Below are 27942 nucleotides of genomic sequence, written 5' to 3' on the forward strand. Positions count from 1 at the left end.
GGAGACATTCACAGCCAGCGCCCATTTTGGATTCTTCAGTCTGTGCATCTCTGCAGCTCTGTCTGCTTCTGAGGCTGAAACTGAACCCTGAGCTAAACCAGGACCAGTGATATCTGCCTGGGGCTCTCCTCCAGCTTTTTCTACTACATCTCCCTTGGGGTGTATATTCCATTATGTGGTAGTGCTGCCGATTCCTGCTGGAATCCCCTGTACTGGATCTGTGAGTACCCCCTTGCTGGGATTTGTTGTGCCTCTCTCATATTTGTCGTTTCTCCCCGACCCTGCAAAGATCTCTCTGCATGTAATAATGTTTGAATAGGGATGTGATGTGCTCTGTCCTCTCTACGCCTCCACCCGGGGTCCTCATGCATACATAGTAGCTTCTGTTTGGAACCAGCATACTACTCTGCCTCCAGGGCCTGTGACGCATTGGCCTTCCAGTTTCACTCGTCTACTCCTTCTACTGCAGCCCTCTAATGATGCCCCCTAAAAAAAAATTAAGGACGTACTCCCGACCCCGGTGGCTTTCTCTAATCAAAAAGGGGCTCGTATCTCCTCGTCTCCTGCCAGGAGCTCCATCCCATCGAGCCAACCTGACCGTCCTAAGGAGAGTTCTAGCCATTCCTTATCTGTCCCTGGGGTGGACTCTAATTCTACGGATCCTCTCACTGTCAAGACTCTGTGTCAAGTCCTTGCGTCTTTTAAATCTGAGCTCACTTAAGACCTCTCTCTGGCTATCCGTGAAGTTAAAGTGGAGCTAACTGCTTTAGGTGATCGCACAGACCACCTTGAACGTAAAATGGAGGAACTGGTGTCCTCTCATAATGACCTTATTTCGGCCCATGACCAATAACAAGCTGAGATGGAGACGTATAAAGACAAACTGGCGGATATAGAGGACATGTCGCGGAGAAATAATATTAAAATCCGAGGTATCCCAGACTCTGTGGCCAATTCGGAACTTCTGGACTATGCTATGCCCCTCTTCCGCAAACTGCTACCTGGGGCGGACGACAGAGACCTTCTCATTGATTGCATTCACCGGCTTCCGAAACCACGGTCGGTTTCCGCCTCCTACACTCTGGATACCCTCCTCCGTGTTCACGTCTTCACGACCAAGGAACGGATAATGCAAGCTGCCAGATCTGCGTCTGATTCGGATATGCTTGGAGGCATACAAATATTTCCTGACTTCTCGGCACTGACCATCTCTAAACGTAGAGCTCTGGCTCCTATCACGTTCACGTTCTCATGACATTAGATACAGATGGGGCTTCCCAGTGAAATTGGTGATTTCCCATGAGAGTTCCTCCTACGTAGTTGCCACTCTGGACGCTGGGGTTAAGCTGCTTAATGACTGGGATGTTTCGGTCAAAGTGCCCTCTACATTGAAACCTCGCCTGCCACTTACCCGTGAGTGGTCTGCGACCTGACTGAGTATTCAGTGTTCCAATTAATGTAGTTCCTGGTAGATCTTCATGTTTGGTTGGGGACTCCGTCCCCCTTATAATGCATACCGGATACGTGAGTTTATATGTTATATATGTGTATGCTTTTGGTTCCTTCATTTGCTGTTTATATTACTATGGTTACCTGCATTTTCCTCTGATTCTATCTCTTTTATCTTTTTTTTTTTTCTTCATACTGTACACATGAGGGTATCTCACTAGTCACTCACATTATTTGTTGATGTGCTTGTTGGTACCCTTATTGGTACTTGTAGTTTGGCTATACGTTATTGCTCCAGGTATACATGTGCCTTTTGTACCCCGGGTGGTGATACTACCGCCACCTCCCCATACTTTTTCTACTGCACACCTTTCCCCTGCAGTAGCAATGCGGTCCCGATATAATGGGCCCTTTTGGTTTTTCCTGCCTGTCCTTTCCTCTTTTTTTTCCCCCTAGTTTGTCCCCCCCCCCCCCCCCCCCCCCCCAATTTGGGATGTCAGCTGTTTTTGCTTTTTCTATATTTTAAATCGTACGAATATATTCATTGAATGTTAAAGGGTTGAACTCCCCCAATGAACGCAGGCTAGCCTTGACCACTTTTCATAGACACAGAGCTGACATAGTTGCCTTGCAGGAAATGCATTTTTCGTCAGCAGGTCCCTCGGCTCTGAGAGACCGGAGATACCCAGTTGGCTTTTTTGCAAATGGCCCCTTCAAGCGCAATGGAGTGGCTGTTCTTTTTCGAAGCTCTGTTTCGTTTGAACTGCTGTCCCAGATAGCTGACAAGAATTCTAGATGGTTACGATTGTATCTCTCTACGCTCCCAATTCTAACCAAGTCCCCTTCCTTAGAAAAGTTTGCTTGACTATTGCGAGGGTTCGTCAGGGTGCCCTGCTTATGTTGGGCGACTATAATTTAATGCTTGATCCTAAATTAGATAGATCTCCTCGGTCTTCTTCCCAGATGTTTGCAGCTCCGGCTGGCCCATCACTAGCCTTCCGTAATTTGCTGGCAGAATATGACCTGTATGACTTGTGGAGAGTTCAGAACCCAACTTCGAGAGATTATACGTATTTCTCTCCAGTGCATAATTCCTACTCTCGCATAGATCTTATTCTTTGCGATAAGTGGACTTTGCAGCACTCAGCACAGGTGGATGTTATGCCTATTTCCTGGTCCGATCATGCTCCTCTCCTATGGTCTTGGAATATTTGCCACCAATTTACCCCCCCTCGGCTGTGGCGCCTATCTGCCCACCTGTTGTCGGACCCTATATCTAAAAAAGCGATTGATGATTGTATCTCCCTCTATATGGAAACTAATTCCCCCTCAGATACTTCTGTCACGACTTTCTGGTGTGCCCTTAAGGCAGTTGTGCAAGGCACTGCGATCCAAGCCGGTGCTAGACTCAAACGACAAGCTATCCAACAACAACCAGACTTGGAATCTAAACTTAAGGAGGTTGAAGATAGGAATAAGCTCCACCCCTCTAGGGCCCTACGTAGGGAATTAAAGGATATCCGAGGCCAACTTCAGAAACTCCTTATGAGACGGACCCAGTTTGCTTTAAATAGGTTGAGACAGAAATTTTACCTGACTGGTAATAGACCGGGGAAAATGCTGGCTCGCAAGCTCCGTGCTCTCCAGGCTCGTAATAGGATTAGACATCTGATTTCTCCTCAGGGTGGTAGTGTCCAATCCATATGACATACCGAATCAATTCGCTAGATATTATACCAAGCTGTACAACCTTTCTTCTGATCCCCTTACTTTTCAACCCACTCCTGATTCTATACAATCCTTCCTAGCCGACGTCAAACTCCCCTCCCTTTCTGCCGAACAGCTCGAGACACTAAATGACCCGTGGACCCCCTCCGAGGTAATTCAAGTAATGAAATCACTCCCGCATAATAAAGCCCCCGGTCCAGATGGCTTCATAAATGAATTTTATGTTTCTCTCTGTGATCAACTATCGCCCACCCTGACCTCCTTGTATAATTCAATCTCCTCTCATGGTGCTTTCCCTACAGAAATGCTGGAGGCTCAGATTGTCACTATACCCAAGCCAGGTAAAAACCCAGGGCATTGTCAAAATTATAGGCCCATTGCACTATTGAACGGCGATATTTAAATTTTTGCCAAACTTGTCGCTTTCCGTTAAAATGTCTTTCTGCCATCTCTCATTGCCTACGACCAAGTTGGGTTTGTGCCTGGTAGACAGGCATCTGACAATACCCATAGGGTTTTTGATTTGATTGATATCGTTCCCTCTAACACTGGCCTTCTCATGCTCTTTAGATGTAGAGAAGGCGTTTGATAGACTGAACTGGCAATATATGTCCTCGGTTCTAGACAAGTTTGGTTTTAGTGGCCATATTCTTTCTTCGGTTTTATCTCTATATAGCTCCCGGGTATTTAGTAACGGTTTCCTCTCCGATACATTTCCTATTACGAATGGAACCCGACAGGGTTGCCCTCTATCACCCTTAATATTTACGTTGGGCATGGAACCCCTTGCTGAGAAGATTAGGATGTCTGGGGGCTTCCCGGGGGTGACTATTGGCACTACTACTCACAAGTTGTGCCTCTTTGCGGACGACGTCCTTCTGTTTGTCACGGACCCGCTATCCTCCCTTCCTTGTTTGCATGCTATCTTGGGACAGTATAGTGAAGCTTCCTTTTATAAAATTAATACAACAAAGACAGATGCTCTCCCCATTAATATCCCAGCTCCCATAGTGTCCACCCTTCAATCACACTATCCATATAACTGGCGTTCGGCTTCAAATCAGTATTTGGGGATCCAAATTCCACCTTCTACGGCCTCTGTTTTTGATGTTAATAGTTTTTTAGACCTGACTAAGTCCTGGCTATCTTATATTTTGTGGATTGGCCGCCTAGCAGCCTTCAAAATGACTCTTACCTAAACTCATGTACTTATACCGAACCATACCTTTTTCTTTTCCCTAAAACGTACCTTGATAGATGTCGTGCTATAATGCTACGCTGTGTCTGGAAGGCACGGTCACCCCGATTGGCTCGGTCCAAAATGATTCTCCCTCGTAGAAAGGGAGGGCTAGATATGCCCGACCTGGTCCTTTACCAGGAGGCATGTGTGCTGGCCCAGTTTAAATACTGGTTGAGTGAGGCGCCTGTAGTGGGATGGGTATCTCTTGAACGTACTGGGAGTTTGGACCTTCCCTTAGAAGACCTTTTTAAGATACACCCAATCTCTAGACCCCGCTTATTGTCCCTCCTCCCCGCCACTAGAACATCTTTACAAATCTGGGATAAATTGGTGACTCGCCTGCCTGGACATCAATTTCCATATTCTACTATCTCACTACGAGCCATAGCTAAATTAATCCCTAATTTAAATCTCTCTACCTGGTTTGTTTGTGGTTTGACTGTCTTGGGGGACCTTATGGATGATAATGTTATGCTATCGTTTTCTCAACTCCAGTCTCGATATAATCTCCCCAGTGGAGAATTATTGCATTATTTCCAAATTCACCACTGTTACAAAGGTTTGCCTAGACAGGTGGCTCCCCCGAACCCGTTATCCCAGGTTGTCTTAACACGTGTATCTCTGTGTGACTTTAGAGGGGACATCTCGTTTTGGTACAGGATGCTTATCAGCTTGCTTACTACTACTACTAAGTCTAATAAGCAGCTGAAATAGGAACAAGACTTGGATCTTCCTCTATCTGAAGCCCAATGGGAACAAATTTTTATTTCTTCTTACCGAATGTCCAAGTGCTTGAATCACACGGAGATGCATATCAAACTCCTTAATAGACTATATTTAACACCGGATAGGCTACACTCATTCTGGCAGTTTTGTTCCAAATATTGCTGGCGTAACTGTGGGGAAATAGGCCATATTTTCCATATTTCCTGGTCCTGTCCTTCCCTTTGACATTTCTGGAGCGAGATATTTGCTTTGATTAATTCGGTCTTACACCTGTCCCTCACCCCCTCTCCGGCCATGGCCCTGCTCCACATTTTTCCTGCTGAGATACCACCTCATCAGAGATATCTGGTGGGGCATATTTGTATAGCTGCCAGGGCTGCATTGGCCCAAAGTTGGAAACAAGCTTCTCCCCCTCCTTTATCACTAGTCACCAACAAAATTCAATTCCATTTTACTATGGAAACTGAGTTCATGCCTTACTTTTCTGCGGCCTCCTCCCCAATGGTGAAATGGAGAGCATGGCATGACTACGTCACTGCTGGAGGGGGTGTTTCGCCTTCCCCCTAACTGACTCTGCTTATACTTCTGCTCTGTGCACCGGCTGTGCCTTACTAGCCCTGTGTCTATTATTGATTATCTGTTTATTGATATGTTTTCATGTTTGACCCGTGTTTATCTTTATCTGTATCTTTTTCCAAGATGACTTTGTATTTTTCCTATTGTATCTATATTGGATTGTTATATTTAACTTCTGACAATTTTGATATTTGCATGTTTTACATCCCGTTCTCTTGGTTCTTTGTACCCCCCTCCCCGCCCCTTCCTTCTTTCTTTCTGTACCCCTTCCCCTTGCAAAAAGAAAACTTGTTTTCAATAAAAACTATTGATGAAAGAAAAAAAAAAAGTGTAGCGTGTTCCCTTTTATTTTGCCAATGTGTGATGCTGCACACACGGAAACGCATGCTTAGCACAGGCAAATTACATCCATTATTAATCCACCACTTATGTTGTTCTTTGCAAATAACACTTTCTTTTTATTTTATCTTTATTCCCTGACCCTTGCAGACCTAATACCCCAAACCCAGGCATCTTTACATATACTGAATTGATTTATATTCTGAGGGGAAAGACATTCTATTTTTCTCTGACGTCCTAGTGGATGCTGGGAACTCCGTAAGGACCATGGGGAATAGCGGCTCCGCAGGAGTCTGGGCACATCTAAAGAAAGCTTTAGGATCACCTGGTGTGCACTGGCTCCTCCCCCTATGACCCTCCTCCAAGCCTCAGTTAGATTTCTGTGCCCGACGAGAAGGGTGCACACTAGGGGCTCTCCTGAGCTCTTTGTGAAAGTTTTAGTTTAGGTTTATTATTTTCAGTGAGACCTGCTGGCAACAGGCTCACTGCATCGTGGGACTAAGGGGAGAAGAAACGGACTCACCTGCGTGCAGAGTGGATCGGGTTTCTTAGGCTACTGGACATTAGCTCCAGAGGGACGATCACAGGTTCAGCCTGGATGGGTCCCGGAGCCGCGCCGCCGGCCCCCTTACAGAGCCAGAAGAGCGAAGAGGTCCGGTGAAATCGGCGGCAGAAGACGATCCTGTCTTCAGATAAGGTAGCGCACAGCACCGCAGCTGTGCTCCATTGCTCTCAGCACACTTCACACTCCGGTCACTGAGGGTGCAGGGCGCTGGGGGGGCAGCGCCCTGAGACGCAATAAATCGATAAAAACCTTATATGGCTAAAATAAATGCATCACATATAACTCCTGGGCTATATGGATGCATTTAACCCCTGCCAAAACATACAGAAGAACGGATGATAAGGACGCCGAGAAAGGGGCGGAGCCTATCTCCTCAGCACACTGGCGCCATTTTCCCTCACAGCTCAGTTGGAGGGAAGCTCCCTAGCTCTCCCCTGCAGTCACTACACTACAGAAAGGGGTTAAAAAAGAGAGGGGGGCACAAATTAGGCGCAGTATAAACAATACAGCAGCTATAAAGGGAAAAACACTTATATAAGGTTATCCCTGTATATATATAGCGCTCTGGTGTGTGCTGGCAAACTCTCCCTCTGTCTCCCCAAAGGGCTAGTGGGTCCTGTCCTCTATCAGAGCATTCCCTGTGTGTGTGCTGTGTGTCGGTACGTTTGTGTCGACATGTATGAGGAGAAAAATGATGTGGAGACGGAGTAGAGTGTCTGTAATAGTGTTGTCACCCCCTAGGGGGTCGACACCTGAGTGGATGTACTGTTGAAATTGCGTGACAGTGTCAGCTTTGTATAAAAGACAGTGGTTGACATGAGACAGCCGGCTACTCAGCTTGTGCATGTCCAGACGTCTCATACAGGGGCTCTAAAGCGCCCGTTACCTCAGATACAGACGCCGACACGGATACTGACTCCTGTGTCGACGGTGAAGAGACAACCGTGATTTCCAATAGGGCCACACATTGCATGATTGAGGCAATGGAAAATGTTTACACTTTTCTGATAATCTGAATACCACCAAAAAAAAAGGGGTATTATGTTTGGTGAGGAAAAACTTCCCGTAGTTTTCCTGAATCTGAAAAATTAAAATGAGGGTGTGATGATGCGTGGGTTTCCCCCCGATAACAATTGATAATTCTAAAAAGTTATTGGCAGTATACCTTTTCCCGCCAGAGGTTAGGGTGCGTTGGGAAACACCCCCTACAGGAGATAAGGCGCTCACACGCTTGTAAGAACAAGGGCTCTACCCTCTCTTGAGATGGCCGCCCTTAAGGATCCTGCTGTTAAAAAGCAGGAGGGTATCCTAAAATGTATTTACACACATACTGGTGTTATACTGCGACCAGCAATCGCCTCAGCCTGGATGTGCAGTGCTGGGTTGGCGTGGTCGGATTCCCTGACTGGAAATATTGATATCCTAGATAAGGACAGTATATTATTGCCTATAGAGCAATTAAAAGATGCATTTCTATATATGCATGATGCACAGCGGAATATTTGCCGACTGGCATCAAGTATAAGTGCGTTGTATTCTACCAGAAAAGTGGTCAGGGATTCCAAACGGCATTTGGAAGTATTGCCTTAAAAAAGGGGATGTACCCGAGGTCGCCTCTCAAAATAAGACGCCGTATTATCAGGCGCAGTCCTGGTTGGCAAGCGAACAAAAGGGTTCCTCTTTTCTGCTCGTGACAGAGGGAGAGGAAAATGGCTGCAGAGATCAGCCCGTTCCCAGGAACAGAAACCCTTTTCCGCCTCTGCCAAGCCCTTAGTATGACGCTAGGGCTTTACAAGTTCAGGCACGGTGGGGGCCCCGTTCTCAGTGAATTTCAGTGCGCAGTGGGCTCACTCGCAAGTAGACCCCTGGATCCTTCAGGTAATATTTCAGGGGTACAATTTGGAATTCGAGACGTATTCCCCTCGCCGTTTCCAAAAGTCTGTTTTACCGACGTCTCCCGCTGACAGGGAGGCAGTTTTGGAAGCCATTCACAAGCTGTATTCCCAGCAGGTGATAATTAAGGTACCCCTCCTGCAACAGGGAACGGGGTATTATTCCACACTATTGTGGTACCGAAGCCAGACGGCTCGGTGAGACCGATTTTAAAATCTAAAATCTTTGAACACTTACATACAGAGGTTCAAATTCAAAATTGAGTCACTCAGAGCAGTGATTGCAAACCTGGAAGAAGGGGACTACATGATGTCTCGGGACATCAAGGATGCTTACCTTCATGTCAAAATTTACCCTTCTCACCAAGGGTATCTCAGGTTATGGTACAGAACTGTCACTATCAGTTCAGACGCTGCCGTAGGGATGGTCCACGGCACCCCGGGTCTTTACCGAGGTAATGACCGAAATGATGATATTCCTTTGAAGGAAGGGAATTTTAGTTATCCTTTACTTGGACGATTCCCTGATAAGGGTAAGATCCAGGGAACAGTTGGAGATCGGTGTAGCACTATCTCAGGTAGTGTTGCGGCAGCACGATTGGATTCTCAATATTCTAAAATCGCAGCTGGTTCCGACGACTTGTCTTCTGTTCCTAGGGATGATCCTGGACACAGTCCAGAAAGAAGGTGTTTCTCCCGGAGGAGAAAGCCAGGGAGTTATCCGAGCTAGTCAGGAACCTCCTAAAACCGAACCAAGTCTCAGTGCATCAATGCACAGGGGTTCTGGGTAAAAATGGTGGCTTCCTACGAAGCAATCCCATTCGGCAGATTCCACGCAAGACTTTCCAGTGGAACCTACTGGACAAATGGTCCGGGTCGCATCTTCAGATGCATCAGCGGATAACCCTGTCACCAGGGACAAGGGTATCCCTCCTGTGGTGGTTGCAGAGTGCTCATCTTCTAGAGGGCCGCAGATTCGGCATTCGGGACTGGGTCCTGGTGACCACGGATGCCAGCCTACGAGGCTGGGGAGCAGTCACACAGGGAAGGAATATCCAGGGCTTATGGTCAAGCCTGGAGACATCACTTCACATAAATATCCTGAAGCTAAGGGCCATTTACAATGCTCTAAGCTTAGCAAGACCTCTGCTTCAAGGTCAGCCGGTGTTGATCCAGTTGGACAACGTTACGGCAGTCACCCACGTAAACAGACAGGGTGCCACAAGAAGCAGGAGGGCAATGGCAGAAGCTGCAAGGATTCTTCGCTGGGCAAAAAACCATGTGATAGCACTGTCAGCAGTTTTCATTCCGGGAGTGGACAACTGGGAAGCAGATTTCCTCAGCACGACCTCCACCCGGGAGAGTAGGGACTTCACCCAGAAGTCTTCCACATGGTTATAAACCGTTGGGAAAAACTCGACAGGTATTGCGCCAGGTCAAGGGACCCTCAGGCAATAGCTGTAGATGCTCTGGTAACACCGTGGGTGTACCAAATCAGTGTATGGGTTCCCTCCTCTGCCTCTCATACCCAAGGTACTGAGATTGATAAGATGGAGAGGAGTAAGCGCTATATTAGTGGCTCCGGATTGGCCAAGAAGGACTTGGTTACCGGAACTTCAAGAGATGCTCACGGAGGATCCGTGGCCTCTACCTCTAAGGAGGGACCTGCTCCAGCAAGGACCTTGTCTGTTCCAAGACTTACCGCGGCTGCGTTGACGGCATGGCGGTTGAGCGCCGGATCCTGAAGGAAAAAGGCATTCCGGATGAAGTCATCCCTATCCTGATAAAAGCCAGGAAGGATGTAACCGCAAAACATTATCACCGCATTTGGCGAAAATATGTTGCGTGGTGCGAGGCCAGTAAGGCTCGACGGAGGAAATTCAACTGGGTCGATTCCTACATTTCCTGCAAACAGGAGTATCTATGGGCCTGAAATTGGGGTCCATTAAGGTTCAAATTTCGGCTCTGTCAATTTTCTTCCAAAAAAGAACTAGCTTCAGTCCCTGAAGTTCAGACATTTGTTAAAGGGGTACTGCATATACAGCCTCCTTTTGTGCCTTCAGTGGCACTTTGGGATCTCCAGGTGGTTTTTGGGTTCCAAAAGTCACATTGGTTTGACCCACTTAAATCTGTGGAGTTAAAATATCTCACAGAAAAGGTGGTCATGCTGTTGGCTCTGGCCTGGGCCAGGCGCGTGTCAGAATTGGTGGCTTTATCCTGTAAAAGCCCTTATCTGATTTTCCATTCGGACAGGGCGGAATTGAGGACTCGTCCTCAGTTTCTCCCTAAGGTGGTTTCAGCGTTCACCTGAACAAAACCTGTTGTGGTGCCTGCGGCTATTAGGGACTTGGAGGACTCCAAGTTGCTAGACGTTGTCAGGACCCGGAAACTATATGTTTCCAGGACGGCTGGAGTCAGGAAATCTGACTCGCTGTTTATCCTGTATGCACCTAACTAGCTGGGTGCTCCTGCTTCTAAGCAGACGATTGCTCGTTGGATTTGTAGTACAATTCAGCTTGCACATTCTGTGGCAGGCCTGCCACAGCTAAATATCTGTAAATGCCCACTCCACAAGGAAGGGGGGCTCATCTTGGGCAGCTGCCCGAGGGGTCTCGGCTTTACAATTTTGCCGAGCAATTACTTGGTCAGGAGCAAATACGTTTGTAAAATTCTGCAAATTTGATACCCTGGCTGAGGAGGACCGGGTGTTCTCTCATTGGGTGCTGCAGAGTCATCCGCACTCTCCCGCCCGTTTGGGAGCTTTGGTATAATCCCCATGGTCCTTACGTAGTTCCCAGCATCCACTAGGACGTCAGAGAAAATAAGAATTTACTTACCGATAATTCTATTTCTCGTAGTCCGTATTGGATGCTGGGCGCCCATCCCAAGTGCGGATTGTCTGCAATACTGGTACATAATTATGGTTACCAAAAAAAATTCGGGTTATTGCTGTAGTGAGCCATCTTTTCTAGAGGCTCCTCTATTATCATGCTGTTAACTGGGTTCAGATCACAAGTTGTACAGTGTGATTGGTGTGGCTGGTCTGAGTCTTACCCGGGATTCAAAATCCTTCCTTATTGTGTACGCTCGTCCGGGCACAGTATCCTAACTGAGGCTTGGAGGAGGGTCATAGGGGGAGGAGCCAGTGCACACCAGGTGATCCTAAAGCTTTCTTTAGATGTGCCCAGACTCCTGCGGAGCCGCTATTCCCCATGGTCCTTACGGAGTTCCCAGGATCCACTACGGACTACGAGAAATAGAATTATCGGTAAGTAAATTCTTATTTTAAGAGACTAATGACGTGCCTAATTAAAAAAAAAAAAAAAAAAGTTTTGTGCCAGAGAACGGCTTTTATATTTTTAATTTAAAAAAAATAAATGGTTGTGTAGGAAAACGATGGCAAGATAAATTTACTGTTAACATGTGAAACCCTTCTGCAGTGTCACAGTATGTAACAATCATTCATCTGGGCTTAGCTACCTATAAATAATGATATTGATTTTGGTGAAAAGAATCTGCTCGTTTTGTGTGTTGCGTGTACTTCTCGGGTGACCTGTTGATTCTTTTTTCTAACAGAAAGTGTCCTAAAGAAAAGTTAAATCCTGTACTGGTGAGTGTGCCTTGTATTTACTGTAATATTTTGTAGAAAAGATATTGCAGTGCTGTCTTGCTGTATAATCTGTTTGGGACATGGGATAAAAGTAGTATTGCATGCTTTTTAGCATAGTATAAATACACAGCCGTGGCTGCATTAGTGTCCTCCTCTGAATTGGGCCCTGAATCTTCTCTCTTTCTATTTAGCCACTGCTTCTGTGCAGCACACCAAGTTGTAAGAAGTATTCGGGAGGTCCCAGCAAAACTAGCAATAAGGAGAATGTGAGTATTTTTTTTTTTTTTTTTTTTTTTTAATGTATTTTTGTTTTTCATTTCTGTTGCTACTTGTTCACACTGATGACCTGGTGTAAAATGTTGGTGGTAATTTCAGAGTCTGCTATGACCTAAGAGGCACTTAGTGTATTCTCACACTTGGAGACGCACGTACAAAAGTATTTGTGTTGTGTATATTTGTCTGTATTTTTATGTATTTAATATTCCAGGGAATGGACAGGATATCGGAAGATTACAATAAACATATTTGTTTAATTAGTTTCACAACTGATGTTTCGGGTCAAGTGTGATTATTTCTCAAGCTGTATGTCCTGGATATACATACACACCATGTTAAAATAAAATGGCATGTAAGTGGGGGTTGGGTATGGGTGACCAGCTTTTGTGGGAGGCGAGCGCAACAAAACCCCTTGCAGGCATGGTTGCTTGCTGTGCTCGCCACCGGTTCTGTCGTGGACGCCCACGAGTAGAAATAGTCCCTGTTAGTCGGCATTTTGAGGGGTAGGGATGCAGGTGTCTGTATTGTGACTGGCAGGTCAACAAGTTCAGTAGCAAGTGTTGCATGAAAATTTTGTTTAGATATTGGTTCCTGCAATTTTATATCCGTTACCCATTGTTCCTTTGTCTCCTTTTTAAAAAATAATAATAATAATTTTCTTTCCCATAGGAAAATGGGCAAGTTAGGAATGCAGGTACACTATGCTCTATGCTGCTTCTCCAGGAAACTGCTGATATACAATATTCTCCAACATTTGGAGCCAAGGTAAGTTCAATGGAATTAAAACCTTTTAGGAATGAATACAATTAGAATGGGTTCAAGATATTTCCCATTTTTATAGTCTTTTGTGTGATGTGTGGCTTTGTTTTTCTCATTTTGTTAAGTAGAGGTGGATAGTTCAGAAAGAAGAGAAGAAATACACTTTGGCGATGCCCACTGATTACACTGATCTGTATATGTGATTGGCTACAGAGTGCCTTAGCTGAACACCTTATCCACATTAATGGAACCACACTTTTTTTTTTTTTAGCTTGCCATTGTGTAGCTTACTAGATAAGTAGAAAAAAACAATCTGTGCGCAACAGGATCACAATTAAATATAAATTGTTTTATTAATAATCCAATATTGGATAGAAATAAGAAAAATAAAATATAATCTTTAGGAGTGACCACACAATTATAATATAACAATTATTACAAATTTTAAAACCATCTATAACTCAAAAGGTAAAACCCGCAAAAATATCAGTCTCTCTGAGATTTAACTAATCTGAACTGGTGTTGGTACAATAATTCAGAATATATTCCCCAAATAGTAATCTCAATTCAGTGCACTGATTAATTAATTATGGAATGTCCACATAGGCTGGCCAGCCTGTATTTAAATGAGATGCATATTAATTCACCAAAAATTCATCCAAAGGAGTCAGTTAATTTGTATGTAAAGTGTCTGTGACACAATACTGGAATTAGAGTAATGAAGAAAAGGTCACCGTGCAGTTGGACCGCTTACATACCGACCAGTTAAGTAGCGTGGTTATATAGCGAGTGTCCCATCCAGCCGAGCGGTATTTATCCTCCCCGTGCCGCTGGTGTACAAAGCTGTTTGCTGGGGATAATGATATCAGGCAACCGTCTCGTGCTGCCTCTCGCCGACACCCGCACTGGTTAGCTTGCTGTGATAACCCGAGACCTCCGCTGTCTGTACTCCACGTAACGGCATTCACCGCGCTGCCTGGGTGCTATCCAGATAGAGCGACTGGGTAGTCCTTTAGACCCGGAATCAATTGTACAGAAATATACGGAGTCCCTTGCAGCGGGTTAAATGTTATGATTATTACCCAGCAATAGGGCAGTAGTAGATGATCCAAATGAAGGGGTCACTCCAAAGCCGTCATCTAACGCGTTTCTCGACCATTAGCCCCAGTCGTTTCATCAGAGGTAGATAGAATAAAGGAAATTCCAGTCCGACCATATTTAAAGCCCCAAAATAATTGTCTAAATACAAGCAGCTGATAGACTTAATCAAGCATGTGGATCAAGTTGAAGTAATGGAGAGACCATGAAATTTATACATGTAAATCCACACAATAAATCCAAATACCATAGTACTCAGGAATGGAATAGTAAATAACATATAGATACAAATACTATATCAATACATAACTATATATTTTAAATTATAAAAAGTAATTTGTCTATATAAATATATATACACATCAATAAAGTGTTATAAAAGTTACAAATCAATAACAATAATATATAAATATAATCTATCAAAATGTGATTTCATTCGTTTAAAACCTTTTTACTTGAAAGACATGTACAAAATTAATTTTATTGATATTAATATTATTATTCTTAATTGTATTAATACAGTGACGAATTCAAATAAATTCTAAACTCAACGAATCTGTCTGTGGAGTCGACCGAGGGGCGACCAAACGCACCCAGGAGAGATATATTTAAACTCATCCAGAATGTGTCCGTCGTCCATCCATCAAAACCACACACACAACTCAAATGCAATGCCACTATCAATTCCTAGTATATTAAAAAATATTATATAATCATAATATATTATAAACCCTACATTTATATTTCTCTAACGTCCTAAGTGGATGCTGGGGACTCCGTCAGGACCATGGGGTTTAGCGGCTCCGCAGGAGACAGGGCACAATAATAAAAGCTTTAGGATCAGGTGGTGTGCACCGGCTCCTCCCCCTATGACCCTCCTCCAGTTAGATTTTTGTGCCCCGCCGAGAAGGGTGCAATCTAGGTGGCTCTCCTGAGCTGCTTAGAATAAAAGTTTAAGTTAGGTTTTTTATTTTCAGTGAGTCCTGCTGGCAACAGGCTCACTGCTACGAGGGACTTAGGGGAGAGAAGTAAACTCACCTGCGTGCAGGATGGATTTGCTTCTTAGGCTACTGGACACCATTAGCTCCAGAGGGAGTCGGAACACAGGTCTCACCCTGGGGTTCGTCCCGGAGCCGTGCCGCCGACCCCCCTTGCAGATTCCGAAGTTGAAGAGGTCCAGAGGTCCAGAAACAGGCGGCAGAAGACTTTCAGTCTTCATAAGGTAGCGCACAGCACTGCAGCTGTGCGCCATTGTTGTCAGCACACTTCATACCAGCGGTCACTGAGGGTGCAGGGCGCTGGGGGGGGCGCCCTGGGCAGCAATGTATTATACCTTTTTTATGGCTAAAATACATCACATATAGCCCTTGAGGCTATATGGATGTATTTAAACCCTGCCAGATCTCACAAACTCCGGGAGAAGAGCCCGCCGTTTTAGGGGGCGGGGCCTATTCTCCTCAGCACACGGCGCCATTTTCCTGCTCAGCTCTGCTGTGAGGAAGGCTCCCAGGCTCTCCCCTGCACTGCACTACAGAAACAGGGTTAAAACAGAGAGGGGGGGCACTTATTTGGCGATATGATTACATATGTGAAAATGCTATAAGGGAAAACACTTGTATAAGGGGTTGTCCCTGTATAATTATAGCGTTTTTGGTGTGTGCTGGCAAACTCTCCCTCTGTCTCCCCAAAGGGCTAGTGGGGTCCTGTCCTCTATCAGAGCATTCCCTGTGTGTGTGCTGTGTGTCGGTACGTGTGTGTCGACATGTAGGAGGACGATGTTGGTGAGGAGGCGGAGCAAATTGCCTGTATTGGTGATGTCACTCTCTAGGGAGTCGACACCGGAATGGATGGCTTATTTAGGAATCACGTGATAATGTCAACACGATGCAAGGTCGGTTGACGACATGAGACGGCCGGCAAACAAATTAGTACCTGTCCAGGCGTCTCCGACACCGTCAGGGGCTTGTAAAAACGCCCATTTACCTCAGTGGTCGACACAGACACGGACACTGACTTCAGTGTCGACGGTGAAGAAACAAACGTATTTTCCTTTTAGGGCCACACGTTACATGTTAAGGGCAATGAAGGAGGTGTTACATATTTCTGATACTACAAGTACCACAAATAAGGGTATTATGTAGGGTGGGAATAATCTACTTGTAGTTTTTCCTGAATCAGATAAATTAAAGTGTGTGATGATACGTGGGTTTCCTCCGATAGAAAATTATTGGAGGTATACCCTTTCCCGCCAGAAGTGAGGGCGAGTTGGGAAACACACCTTAGGGTGGATAAGGCGCTCACACGCTTATAAAATCAAGTGGCGTTACCGTCTCCAGATACGGCCGCCCTCAAGGAGCCAGCTGATAGGAAGCTGAAAAATATCCTAAAAAGTATATACACACATACTGGTGTTATACTACGACCAGCAATCGCCTCAGCCTGGATGTGCAGCGCTGGGGGGGCTTGGTCGGATTTCCTGACTGAAAATATTGATACCCTTGACAGGAACAATATTTTATTGACTATAGAGCATTTTAAGGATGCATTTCTATATATGCGAGATGCGCAGAGGGATATTTGCATTCTGGCATCAAGAGTAGATGTGATGTCCATATCTGCCAGACGATGTTTATAGACACGACAGTGGTCAGGTGATGCAGATTCCAGACGGCACATGGAAGTATTGCCGTATAAAGGGGCGGTCCATCGGACCTGGTGGCCATGGCAACAGCTGGAAAATCCACTTTTGTTACCCCAAGTCACATCTCAGCAGAAAAGGACAGTCTTTTCAGTCTCAGTCCTTTCGTACCCATAAAGGCAGGCGGGCAAAAGACCAGTCATATCTGCCCAGGGTTAGAGGAAAGGGAAGAAGACTGCAGCAGGCAGCCCATTCCCAGGAACAGAAGTCCTCCACAGCTTCTGCCAAGTCCGCAGCATGACGCTGGGGCCATACAAGCGGACTCAGGTGCGGTGGGGGGTCATCTCAAGAGTTTCAGCACGCAGTGGGCTCACTCGCAAGTGGACTCCTGGATCCTACACGTAGTATCCCAGGTGTACATTGGAAATTCGAGACGTCTTCCCCTCACAAGTTCCTGAAGTCTGCTTTACCAACGTCTCCCTCCGACAGGGAGGCAGTATTGGAAAAAAATTCACAGGCTGTATTCCCAGCAGGTGATAATCAAAGTACCCCTCCTACAACAAGGGAAGGGGTATTATTCCACACTATATTGTGGTACTGAAGCCAAACGGCTCGGTGAGATCTAAAAGATTTGAACAATTACATACAAGGGTTCAAATCAAGATGGAGTCACTCAGAGCAGTGATAGCGAACCAGGACGATATGGGTCACTGGATATCAGGGACGCTTACCTACATGTCCAAATTTTGCCCTTCTCACCAAGGGTATCTCAGGTTCGTGGTACAGAACTGTCACTATCAGTTCAGACGCTGCCGTTTGGATTGTCCACGGCACCCCGGGTCTTTACCATGGTAATGGCCGAAATGATTCTTCCTAAAAGAAATATGGACGCTTTCCTGATAAGGGCAAGGTCCAGAGAACAGTTGGCGGTCGGAGTAGCACTATCTCAAGTAGTTCTACGACAGCACGAGTGGATTCTAAATATTCCAAAATCGCAGCTTTTTCCAACGACACGTCTAATGTTCCTAGGAATGATTCTGGACACAGTCCAGAAAAGGATGTTTTCTCCCGGAGAAGAAGGCCAGGGAGTTATCCGAGCTAGTCAGGAACCTCCTAAAACCAGGAAAAGTATCAGTGCATCATTGCACAAGGGTCCTGTGAAAAATGGTGGTTTCTTACAAAGCGATCCCATTCGGTAGATTTCACGCAAGAACCTTTCAGTGGAATCTGCTGGGAAAATGGTCCGGATCGCATCTTCAGATGCATCAGCGGATAACCCTGTCTCCAAGGACAAGGGTGTTTTCTTCTGCGGTGGCTGCAGAGTTCTCATCTATGAAAGGGCCGCAGATTCGACATTCAGGACTGGGTCCTGGTGACCACGGATGGCAGCCTGAGTGGCTGGGGAGCAGTCACACAAGGAAAAAATTTCCAGGGAGTGTGATCAAGTCATAGAGAATCTATGGGGCATTGCCAAGAGAAAGATGAGACATGAGGCCGAACAATGCAGAAGAGCTGAAGGCCGCTATTGAAGCATCCTGGTCTTCCATAACACCTCAGCAGTGCCACAGGCTGATAGAATCCATGCCACGCTGCATTGAGGCAGTAATTCATGCAAAAGGGGCCCAAACTAAGTACTGAGTACATAATGCATGGTTATATTTTCCAGAGACCACATTTCTGTATTTAAAATCTTCTTTGTTTTTTTTTCTTTTTTTTTTATTGATTTTATTTAATAATCTAATTTTTTTTAGATTTTGGATTTGGGGTTGTCTAAAGCTGTAAGCCACAATCGAAATTATAACAAAGGCTTGAAATATTTCACTTTGCATGTAATGAGTCTATATACGATATTCGTTTCACCCTTTAAGTTGAATTACTGAAATAAATGAACTTTTGCACGATATTCTAATTTTCTGAGTTTCACCTGTATATGCAAAAGCAGCCAGTATTTACCCCATATGCAAACAACAAAAGTATGTATTTGCACCCCTTGCATTGCAGCATGGTTTGTCCATTTTCACTGTTACTTGCTCTTTATTACATTATTCCAAAGTCAGATTAAGGCCCATAGTCTTGAGAATGTTCCCGCTCTATGGAATGAAACGCGTTGACGTTCCATCCTACTCTGAGCAACTCCCAGGAGTCACTGGCTAACAGTCACTAGGATTCTGTTTGAGACAGAGACATCCTTCACCCAGTTGTCCCTATCTGAGGACCCCCTGGGTTGCACTAGGGCCGGCCACAATGGGGGGCACTGATGGTACGGCTGAATGCAGGGCTCCATTGCTGGAGGGCCTTGCCAGCCCAGCGGTGCTGTATATGCGTCACCATGACACTGGCTGGCTAAGCTTGAACTGCTGGTCTGCCACACACAGCGCCCAGTGTTTATAAACCTGCCAAGTCCAGTGTATATACTTCTTTCAACTAAATTGACTCGAAGGAGCAGTTACATTTGAACTTACAACAGTGGCACATCTTTCCCATATAAAGGCAAGTATATATAAACTGGGATGTGATTTATAATTTGGAGATTACTTCCTTTTAATTTTTATCACTGATTATGTACTAATTGTTCAAATTGTTACTGACTGGATATAACAATTCTATATTTAACACCTATTAGCCTGTGCCAAATTACCTGGATAGAACATTGTGTTATTGATCTATCCATCCGTTTCTGCTGGCAGTTATGCCACTATTTTATTAAGTGTTTACAGCATTGCTGTATTTTTATTGATAATTGCTTTGATGTTCTGTGTTATCCTAATTTTTGTTCATATTAATAGTTGCAAAATATTGTTTAGTAAAGGCTGGATTACTTTAGAATTTTTCGGTACCTCCTTTAGTAATGCATATCTATCTATCAATTTGAGGATTTCATCTTGTTCAATGCTCTTGAAAGCAGCAACAGAAAAGAGATGTCTTTACTGGTTTTAACATTAGAATAAAAAGTCTTTTGATTTATTCTAAGAGAAGTGTCATACATGCTAAAATATACTGACTTTTTCACGCAATTAAATTCACTGTTCTAAGGATTGAGAATACATATAGATCATAGTCTGGTAACACAGAGGCTCAATACTGTAAGAGTTCTGTTTTTCTACCCACGCTACAAGTGTTTTGGCACCCCATTTATCGGCCACACGAACCCAGCGTGCATCTGCTTCTTCTGTCCTTACATGACAGGTCTTGTTACAATAGTGCTGAGAAGTTCTGTAAAACCTGCTGGTAGCGCACATGGAGATACAGTATGCCACTACCATAAAGCTGTAATTTGTTGTATATTTGCTTCTTCAAATACACAGGTGTAATGCTTCTAATGTGTCAACAATTCCAAATAAAACATTTTGAGGGATATCTAAGGGTGTGTACACACGGTGAGATAGTTTTTCGATTTTGACTATATAGTCAAAATCGCAAGAAAAGTTAGTGCAGATCGCAAGGTGAAAGTCACCTTGCGATCCCGATGCGCGGTCCCACCAGGTCGGCATCGCAAGAAAAGATAGACTGTGCAGGCAAGTCAATCCTTGCTAGATCGGTGTACTATCTAGTTCATCTCACATGTCAATGACATCTTGCATAAGCCAAATCTCAAGAACAGTTAGTCAAAATCTGGGCTCCAGGGAGTTCAAGGGAAATTGCAAGTGAAAATGGGGCATAGCAAGGATCTCACCATGTGTACACACCCTAAGGCTATTGATGTGAGATGTTGCTGCCACTGTGGAAGCTGAGCAAGCTGATATTTTTGTGTTTGCAGGATGATACCTCTACAGTGGAAGACTCTGAAATGCATGTCCTGGGTTCACCTATAACTACTGTTCCAGGTTGTATAGATAAGGACAAAATGGGAAACCTTGATGGGTTCTCTGAATTTTTCACTCTGGATGAAGAAGAGGTGAGGAATACGAGGCTTGGGGATCTATTTATCATTGGTGGATGTGGGGCTCTGAAAAGTGTTTTCATTTTGGAGTGATAAGAAATTGTTTAGACCACAAATGATTCTTAAACCTCTTTCTGTGGCAGCAGACCCAATAACAGACCATCCTGGCTAAGAGTGTATAGTAAAGTTATCGCTTCCATGTTCTGTCTTGACTTAACAAATGCACCGCACGTCCCTGATGCACGTGTGTGGCCATCGTGCAGTCCATATGTACAAACTAGGCTGCCAGTGAGTGATCCAAAGATTACTCTCCAGTGAAACTCTAGCCTGTAAGCTGCACTGGCTCGTGCCATCAGAATATAAAGTAAGTTAATCAGAACTTGATAAATTGGCCCAGACTGCTTCCATTAACGTTTATGGGGAGAGTGCGGTTTTCAGAATTAGTTTCCCTAGCGCAGAAGATATTCCTGATCTTCATGAAATAACGTCCATTTCTGCTGGATTTTAGGATCACAAATAGACCACTTAGCAGTGTACCAGTTTACAAAAATAAAATAGTTTATGAAGTAAGACAAGTTTATAATCTGTTCTAGTTAATGTTTTAGTTCAAGTGTAAGTTATTGTTAAAAATACTACTCTTAACTCTCCAATATAATTGATGACATCAATTTTTTTTATTTTTAAATTCAGGCATTATTTACTTTTTTTGTTTTTTTTGCACATAATAGCATGTGTGTGTTATTAGGATATTGAGGTAATTTTGTTTGTTTTCCTACCGTGGACTACCAATCCAGTCTGCAATGTTATGCATTTTCCAGTATGTATAGGTGCACATGCTTCATCTGCTGAAAATGTAATCTTGCTCAGCATGCAATTGTCCGCAATGCTCCATAGCTATTTTTAGAAGTCCCCTTTCTATAATAAATGCCTAAGTTTTTCTGATATACTGGTATGACATTATTTCATGGTGTTATCACATTTTTCTGCAGCGGGGTACATTGGTTTACACAGGGAAACATCGGGGGTGGAGAGATGGATCTTGATCCAGGCACCAACAGGCTAAAGCTTTAGACTGTCCCAGGATGCATTGGGGCCTCCTCTATAACCCCGCCTCCAGGCACTGTGAGCTCCGTTTCGAGTTGGTGCCCTGCAGAGCAGGTCACTTAACGGGGGCTGCACTGGGCAGTCCTGAAAAACCTTTATTAGAAGACTTCAAGGGCCGCAGCACTTTTACGTCAGGGTGACATTCTGTGCTGCGGCTCAGTCACTTCCCTAGCGGCATCGCATACTCCCGCTGGCTCAGTTCCCAGGCACTTGCAGCGGAGACTCTCCGGCATTAGGCACAAGGTCGCAGCGCTCTCCTGGTTTGCGTGGCTGCTATGAAGGGAGGAGGTAAGAGGGTCCCCCACTTGGGACCAGCCATTAAATCGCGTTCTGATCACAGTCTAGGTAGATGGACTGCGACGCTGGCGTGGACACTGTCACCGAGCAGGGACCCCGCTATATCCACCAGAGCATAGGAGTACAGGTCGGGTGTAGTAATGCCCACTTTAATAAGACTCCATAGTACCAGGTGGTGAGGACCAGCATAGGGGAGACGGCGCTTGACCTGTAGCCCCTCCCCCGGCCCAGGGCGCCATCTACTGCTGGTGTTCCCGCCCTGGAGCTGCTTCACACTCTCCCTCACTCCCTGACTGAGACGCTGGGCGCCATCTTCTAAGCATAGCTGCGACTGGTCTCCGGTACTGCAGGGCAAGGTCTCGCCTGTACATCAGCGCTGTGATTTTACAGACACTTAAGTATTCTACATGTCAATATTAAGACAGCGTTAGTTAAGAACAAGTGTACCTATGCCAGAATATATTGTACGAGTATTCTGATATATACATCCGGTCTCAGACCGTGCATTGTTATATATAATATACATATACTAGTCCAGTGCAGTTTTATTGTCTTACCAAATAATTATCTGCATTGTCACTGTGACTGTGTGTGCCTATATCTGCTGTTTGGATTTCTCTTTCAGTGTATCCCAGCTTTGTCTATCACTGTATTCTGTACTCTAAGGGACTAGGTGCGCCAGGGTCTAATATATAGTGCTTCACAGTATTTACCGTTAAGTGTATTCTACTGTGTACTCAGTCACATAATACCAGGTTCATCCGCTGGTGTTGTGTACGGTGTACGCAGTCACATAGTACCAGATTTATTTGCTGGTATTGTGTACTATGTACGCTGTCATACTAGGGGAAGATTTATTCGCAGGTATTGTACTCTGTCTGGCTGTATCTTACTAATATGCACTGCTGTTGCATCTCTGAAAATGTCTAACAAAAAGGACGTGAAATCTGGGGATTTGCCTGAGGGGGAAGTTCTGTATGACTGTCTGTGTACTACGTGCCACACATCTCCCAGTCAGTCCACAGCTCCTGTAACCAATCAGGAGCCACCTTGGGTGGCATTCCCATCTATGCTAAATACGCTTGTGACACGCTTTACACCACCTATGGGACCTCCAGTGCCATTGCAGCCACTTATTGTCCCTATGGTAAATCCGCCTTGGGTGGATAATTTGTCTACCCAGTAGCGGCAATTGACTCAATCCTTGGTTAGACATAAGACTGCCCCAAGTTACTCTCGTGTCACGGGGTCATCTAAGCGGGCTACTTCCTCCTCACAATCCACTAATCTCTCCGAAGATTCTTCTGATGACGATAGGGAGCATACTGTCCCGTCAGACACTGACACAGCTGCTTCTGACAAGGAATCTACAACACAGGTTGATGTCCCTGACCTAGTGGTTGCTATTAAGCAGATCCTGCAAATATCAGATGATGATGATGATGATGATGATGAGGATTCCACTACGGCGTCTAAGAAACCTGATACGTTTTTAAACGTCAGAAGGTAACTAAAACATTATTACAACATTCTGACCATTTAGTGGACATACGACGAGAACCCTGGTCTTCTCCAGGAAAGAAATTCTCCCTATCTAAATGGATGGTAGCTCGCTATCCTCTCCCTACAGAGTTGTGTAATAAGTGGGAAAATTCACCACCGGTGGATTTCCATGTCACTCATCTGATGGTGTCCTCCACTCTGCCTGTCACCTCACTGAAGGAACTGACATAAGCGTGTGGAGGGATGCCTGAAGTCTATTTACTCCCTTACAGGTGCTGTACATAGACCCCAATATAGCAGCCTCCTGGGCCGCAAAAGGTATTGAAGCATGGGTTCAGGCATTAGAAGATCAGTTGCCCCCGGATATATCTGACAATGCCAGACCATTCCTGTCTCGTATTACCACCGCCACCTGTTATACACAAGAGGCGTCTTCTGAGTCAGGTGTATTGGCAGCTAAGGCAGCAACTACATCCATCCTGGCGCGCCGTATTCTGTGGTTGAGGTCATGGAAGGTGGACCTGGACGCCAAAAGACTTTTGGAGGTTCTCCCTTTTCTTTGACGTCCTAGTGGATGCTGGGAACTCCGTAAGGACCATGGGGAATAGACGGCTCCGCAGGAGACTGGGCACATCTAAAGAAAGATTTAGGACTATCTGGTGTGCACTGGCTCCTCCCCTTATGACCCTCCTCCAAGCCTCAGTTAGATTTCTGTGCCCGGCTGAGCTGGATGCACACTAGGGGCTCTCCTGAGCTCCTAGAAAGAAAGTATAATTTAGGCTTTTTATTTTACAGTGAGACCTGCTGGCAACAGGCTCACTGCACCGAGGGACTAAGGGGAGAAGAAGCGAACCTACCAAAGTGGTGGTAGCTTGGGCTTCTTAGGCTACTGGACACCATTAGCTCCAGAGGGATCGCACACAGGACCCGACCTCGTCGTCCGTTCCCGAAGCCGCGCCGCCGTCCCCCTTACAGAGCCAGAAGCAAGAAGGTCCGGAAAATCGGCGCCTGAAGACTTCTGTCTTCTCCAAGGTAGCGCACAGCACTGCAGCTGTGCGCCATTGCTCCTCATGCACACCACACACTTCGGTCACTGATGGGTGCAGGACGCTGGGGCGCCCTGAGCAGCAATAAATAACACCTTGGCTGGCAAACTGACACCATATATAGCCCCAGAGGCTATATAGGTGTATATTAACCCCTGCCAGAAATATTAAAATAGCGGGAGAAAGCCCACCGAAAAGGGGGCGGAGCCATCTCCCTCAGCACACTGGCGCCATTTTCCCTCACAGCTTCGCTGGAAGGATCGCTCCCTGGCTCTCCCCTGCAGTCCTGCACTACAGAAAGGGTAAAAGAGAGAGGGGGGGCACAAATTTAGGCGCAGTATAATATATATATATATATATATATGCAGCTATATGGGGAAAACACTCTTTATAGGTGATATCCCTGTGGTATATAGCGCTCTGGTGTGTGCTGGCATACTCTCCCTCTGCCTCCCCAAAGGGCTTTGTGGGTTCCTGTCCTCTGTCAGAGCATTCCCTGTGTGTGTGCTGTGTGTCTGTACCGCTGTGTCGACATGTATGATGAGGAAAATTATGTGGAGGCAGAGCAAATGCCTGTAAATGTGTTGTCACCCCCTGAGGGGTCGACACCTGTGTGGATGGACTTATGGAAGGAATTACGTGACAGTGTCAGCTCCTTACATAAAAGGTTTGACGACATAGGACAGCCGGCTACTCAGCTTGTGACTGTTCCAGCGTCTCAAATGTCATCAGGGGCTTTAAAACGCCCGCTACCTCAGATGACAGACACAGATGTCAACACTGATACCGACTCCAGTGTCGACGACGATGAGACTAGTGTACCCTCCAAATAGGTCCACCCGTTACATGATTGAGGCAATGAAAAATGTATTACACATTTCTGATAGTACCCCAGGTACCACAAAAAAGGGTATTATGTTCGGTGAGAAAAAACTACCAGTAGTTTTTCCTGCATCTGAGGAATTAAATGAGGTGTGTGAGGAAGCCTGGACTTCCCCCGATAAGAAATTGATAATTTCTAAACGGTTATTGGCAGCGTACCCTTTCCCGCCAGAGGATAGGTCACGTTGGGAAACATCCCCTAGGGTAGATAAAGCGCTTACACGTTTATCAAAACAGGTGGCACTACCGTCTCCGGATACGGCCGCCCTAAAGGATCCTGCTGATAGAAGGCAGGAAGCTACCCTAAAAGCTATATATACACACACGGGCATTGCATTGCGACCAGCGATTGCATCAGCATGGATGTGCAGTGCTGCTGCTGCGTGGTCAGATTCCCTGTCAGATAATATTGATACCCTGGATAGGGACAATATTTTGCTGAGGGGTGGAACTGTTGGGGATGGTCTTTCAGACCTCGTTTCCACAGCTACGGCTGGGAAATCGACATTTTGCCACAGGCTACCCCACAGCAAAAGAAAGCACCGTATTATCAAGTACAGTCCTTTCGGCCCCATAAACACAAGAGGGCTCGAGGCGCATCCTTTCTGCCGAGAGGCAAAGGTAGAGGGAAAAAGCTGCAGCATACAGCCAGTTCCCAAGAGCAAAAGTCCTCCCCCGCGTCCGGTAAGTCCACAGCATGACGCTGGGGCTTCACAGGCGGACCCGGGTACGGTGGGGGCCCGTCTCAGAAATTTCAGCACACAGTGGGCTCTCTCACAGGTGGATCCCTGGATCCTTCAAGTAGTATCTCAGGGGTACAGGCTGGAATTCGAGACGTCCCCCTCCCCCCCCCCCCCCCCTCCACCCCGCCGTTTTCTAAAATCTGCCTTACCAGCAACTACCTCTGTCAGGGAGGCAGTGTTGGTGGCTATCCAAAAACTGTATTCACAGCAAGTGATTGTCAAGGTACCCCTCCTTCAGCAAGGAAAGGGTTACTATTCCACAATGGTTGAGGTACCGAAACCGGACGGTTCGGTGAGGCCCATCTTAAATTTAAAATCCTTGAACACTTATATCAAAAGGTTCAAGTTCAAGATGGAATCGCTCAGGGCGGTTATTGCGAGCCTGGACGAGGGGGATTACATGGTCTCCCTGGACATCAAGGATGCGTACCTACATGTCCCCATTTACCCCCCTCACCAGGAGTACCTCAGATTTGTGGTACAGGACTGTCACTATCAGTTCCAGACGCTGCCGTTTGGGTTATCCACGGTAATGGCCGAAATGATGATACTCCTTCGCAAGAAGGGAGTTTTAATTATCCCGTACTTGGACGATCTCCTGATAAAGGCGAGGTCCAAGGAACAGTTGGTAGTGGGGGTAGCACTTTCTCGGGAAGTGCTACAACAGCACGGCTGGATTCTCAATATTCCAAAGTCACAGCTGGTCCCGACGACACGTCTTCTGTTCCTGGGAATGATTCTGGACACAGACTAGAAAAAAGTGTTTCTTCCAGTGGAAAAAGCCGAGGAGTTGTCTTCTCTAGTCAGAGACCTACTAAAACCTGGACAGGTGTCGGTACATCAATGCACACGAGTCCTTGGGAAAATGGTAGCTTCGTACGAAGCAATTCCATTCGGAAGGTTCCACGCAAGGACTTTCCAGTGGGACCTGTTGGACAAATGGTCCGGGTCCCATCTCCAGATGCAACAGCGGATAACCCTGTCGGCAAGGACCAGGGTGTCGCTGCTGTGGTGGCTGCAGAGGGCTCATCTACTAGAGGGCCGCAGATTCGGAATACAGGACTGGGTCCTGGTGACCACGGATGCCAGCCTTCGGGGCTGGGGGGCAGTCACACAGGGAAGAAATTTCCAAGGACTGTGGTCAAATCAGGAGATTTCGCTTCACATAAATATTCTGGAGCTAAGGGCCATTTACAATGCCCTAAGCCACGCAAGGCCCCTGCTTCAGAACCAGCCGGTACTGATCCAATCAGACAACATCACGGCGGTCGCCCATGTAAACAGACAGGGCGGCACAAGAAGCAGGAGGGCAATGGCAGAAGCCACAAGGATTCTCCGATGGGCGGAAAATCATGTGTTGGCACTGACAGCAGTGTTCATTCCGGGAGTGGACAACTGGGAAGCAGACTTCCTCAGCAGGTACGACCTCCACCCGGGAGAATGGGGACTTCATCCAGAAGTCTTCCAAATACTGGTAAACCGGTGGGAAAGACCACAGGTGGAATTGCGCCAGGTCAAGGGACCCTCAGGCGATCGCTGTGGACGCTCTAGAAACACAGTGGGTGTACCAGTCGGTTTATGAGTTTCCTCC

At 45.9% G+C, this 27942-nt stretch overlaps 1 protein-coding gene across 1 annotated transcript in view; it reads left to right on the plus strand.

Annotated features, from left to right (window-relative positions):
• Positions 1-27942, plus strand: part of CDC25C (cell division cycle 25C) — a 184209-nt gene that overhangs the window by 60618 nt on the left and 95649 nt on the right. The window contains exons 6-9 of the mRNA XM_063927873.1: positions 12092-12125; positions 12317-12391; positions 13071-13166; positions 20654-20791. Coding sequence (XP_063783943.1) covers positions 12092-12125; positions 12317-12391; positions 13071-13166; positions 20654-20791 — 343 coding nt within the window. The remainder of the gene's footprint in view (positions 1-12091; positions 12126-12316; positions 12392-13070; positions 13167-20653; positions 20792-27942) is intronic.

Source organism: Pseudophryne corroboree, chromosome 6, assembly GCF_028390025.1.
Source record: "Pseudophryne corroboree isolate aPseCor3 chromosome 6, aPseCor3.hap2, whole genome shotgun sequence".
In the NCBI taxonomy this organism is placed as follows: Eukaryota; Metazoa; Chordata; class Amphibia; order Anura; family Myobatrachidae; genus Pseudophryne; species Pseudophryne corroboree.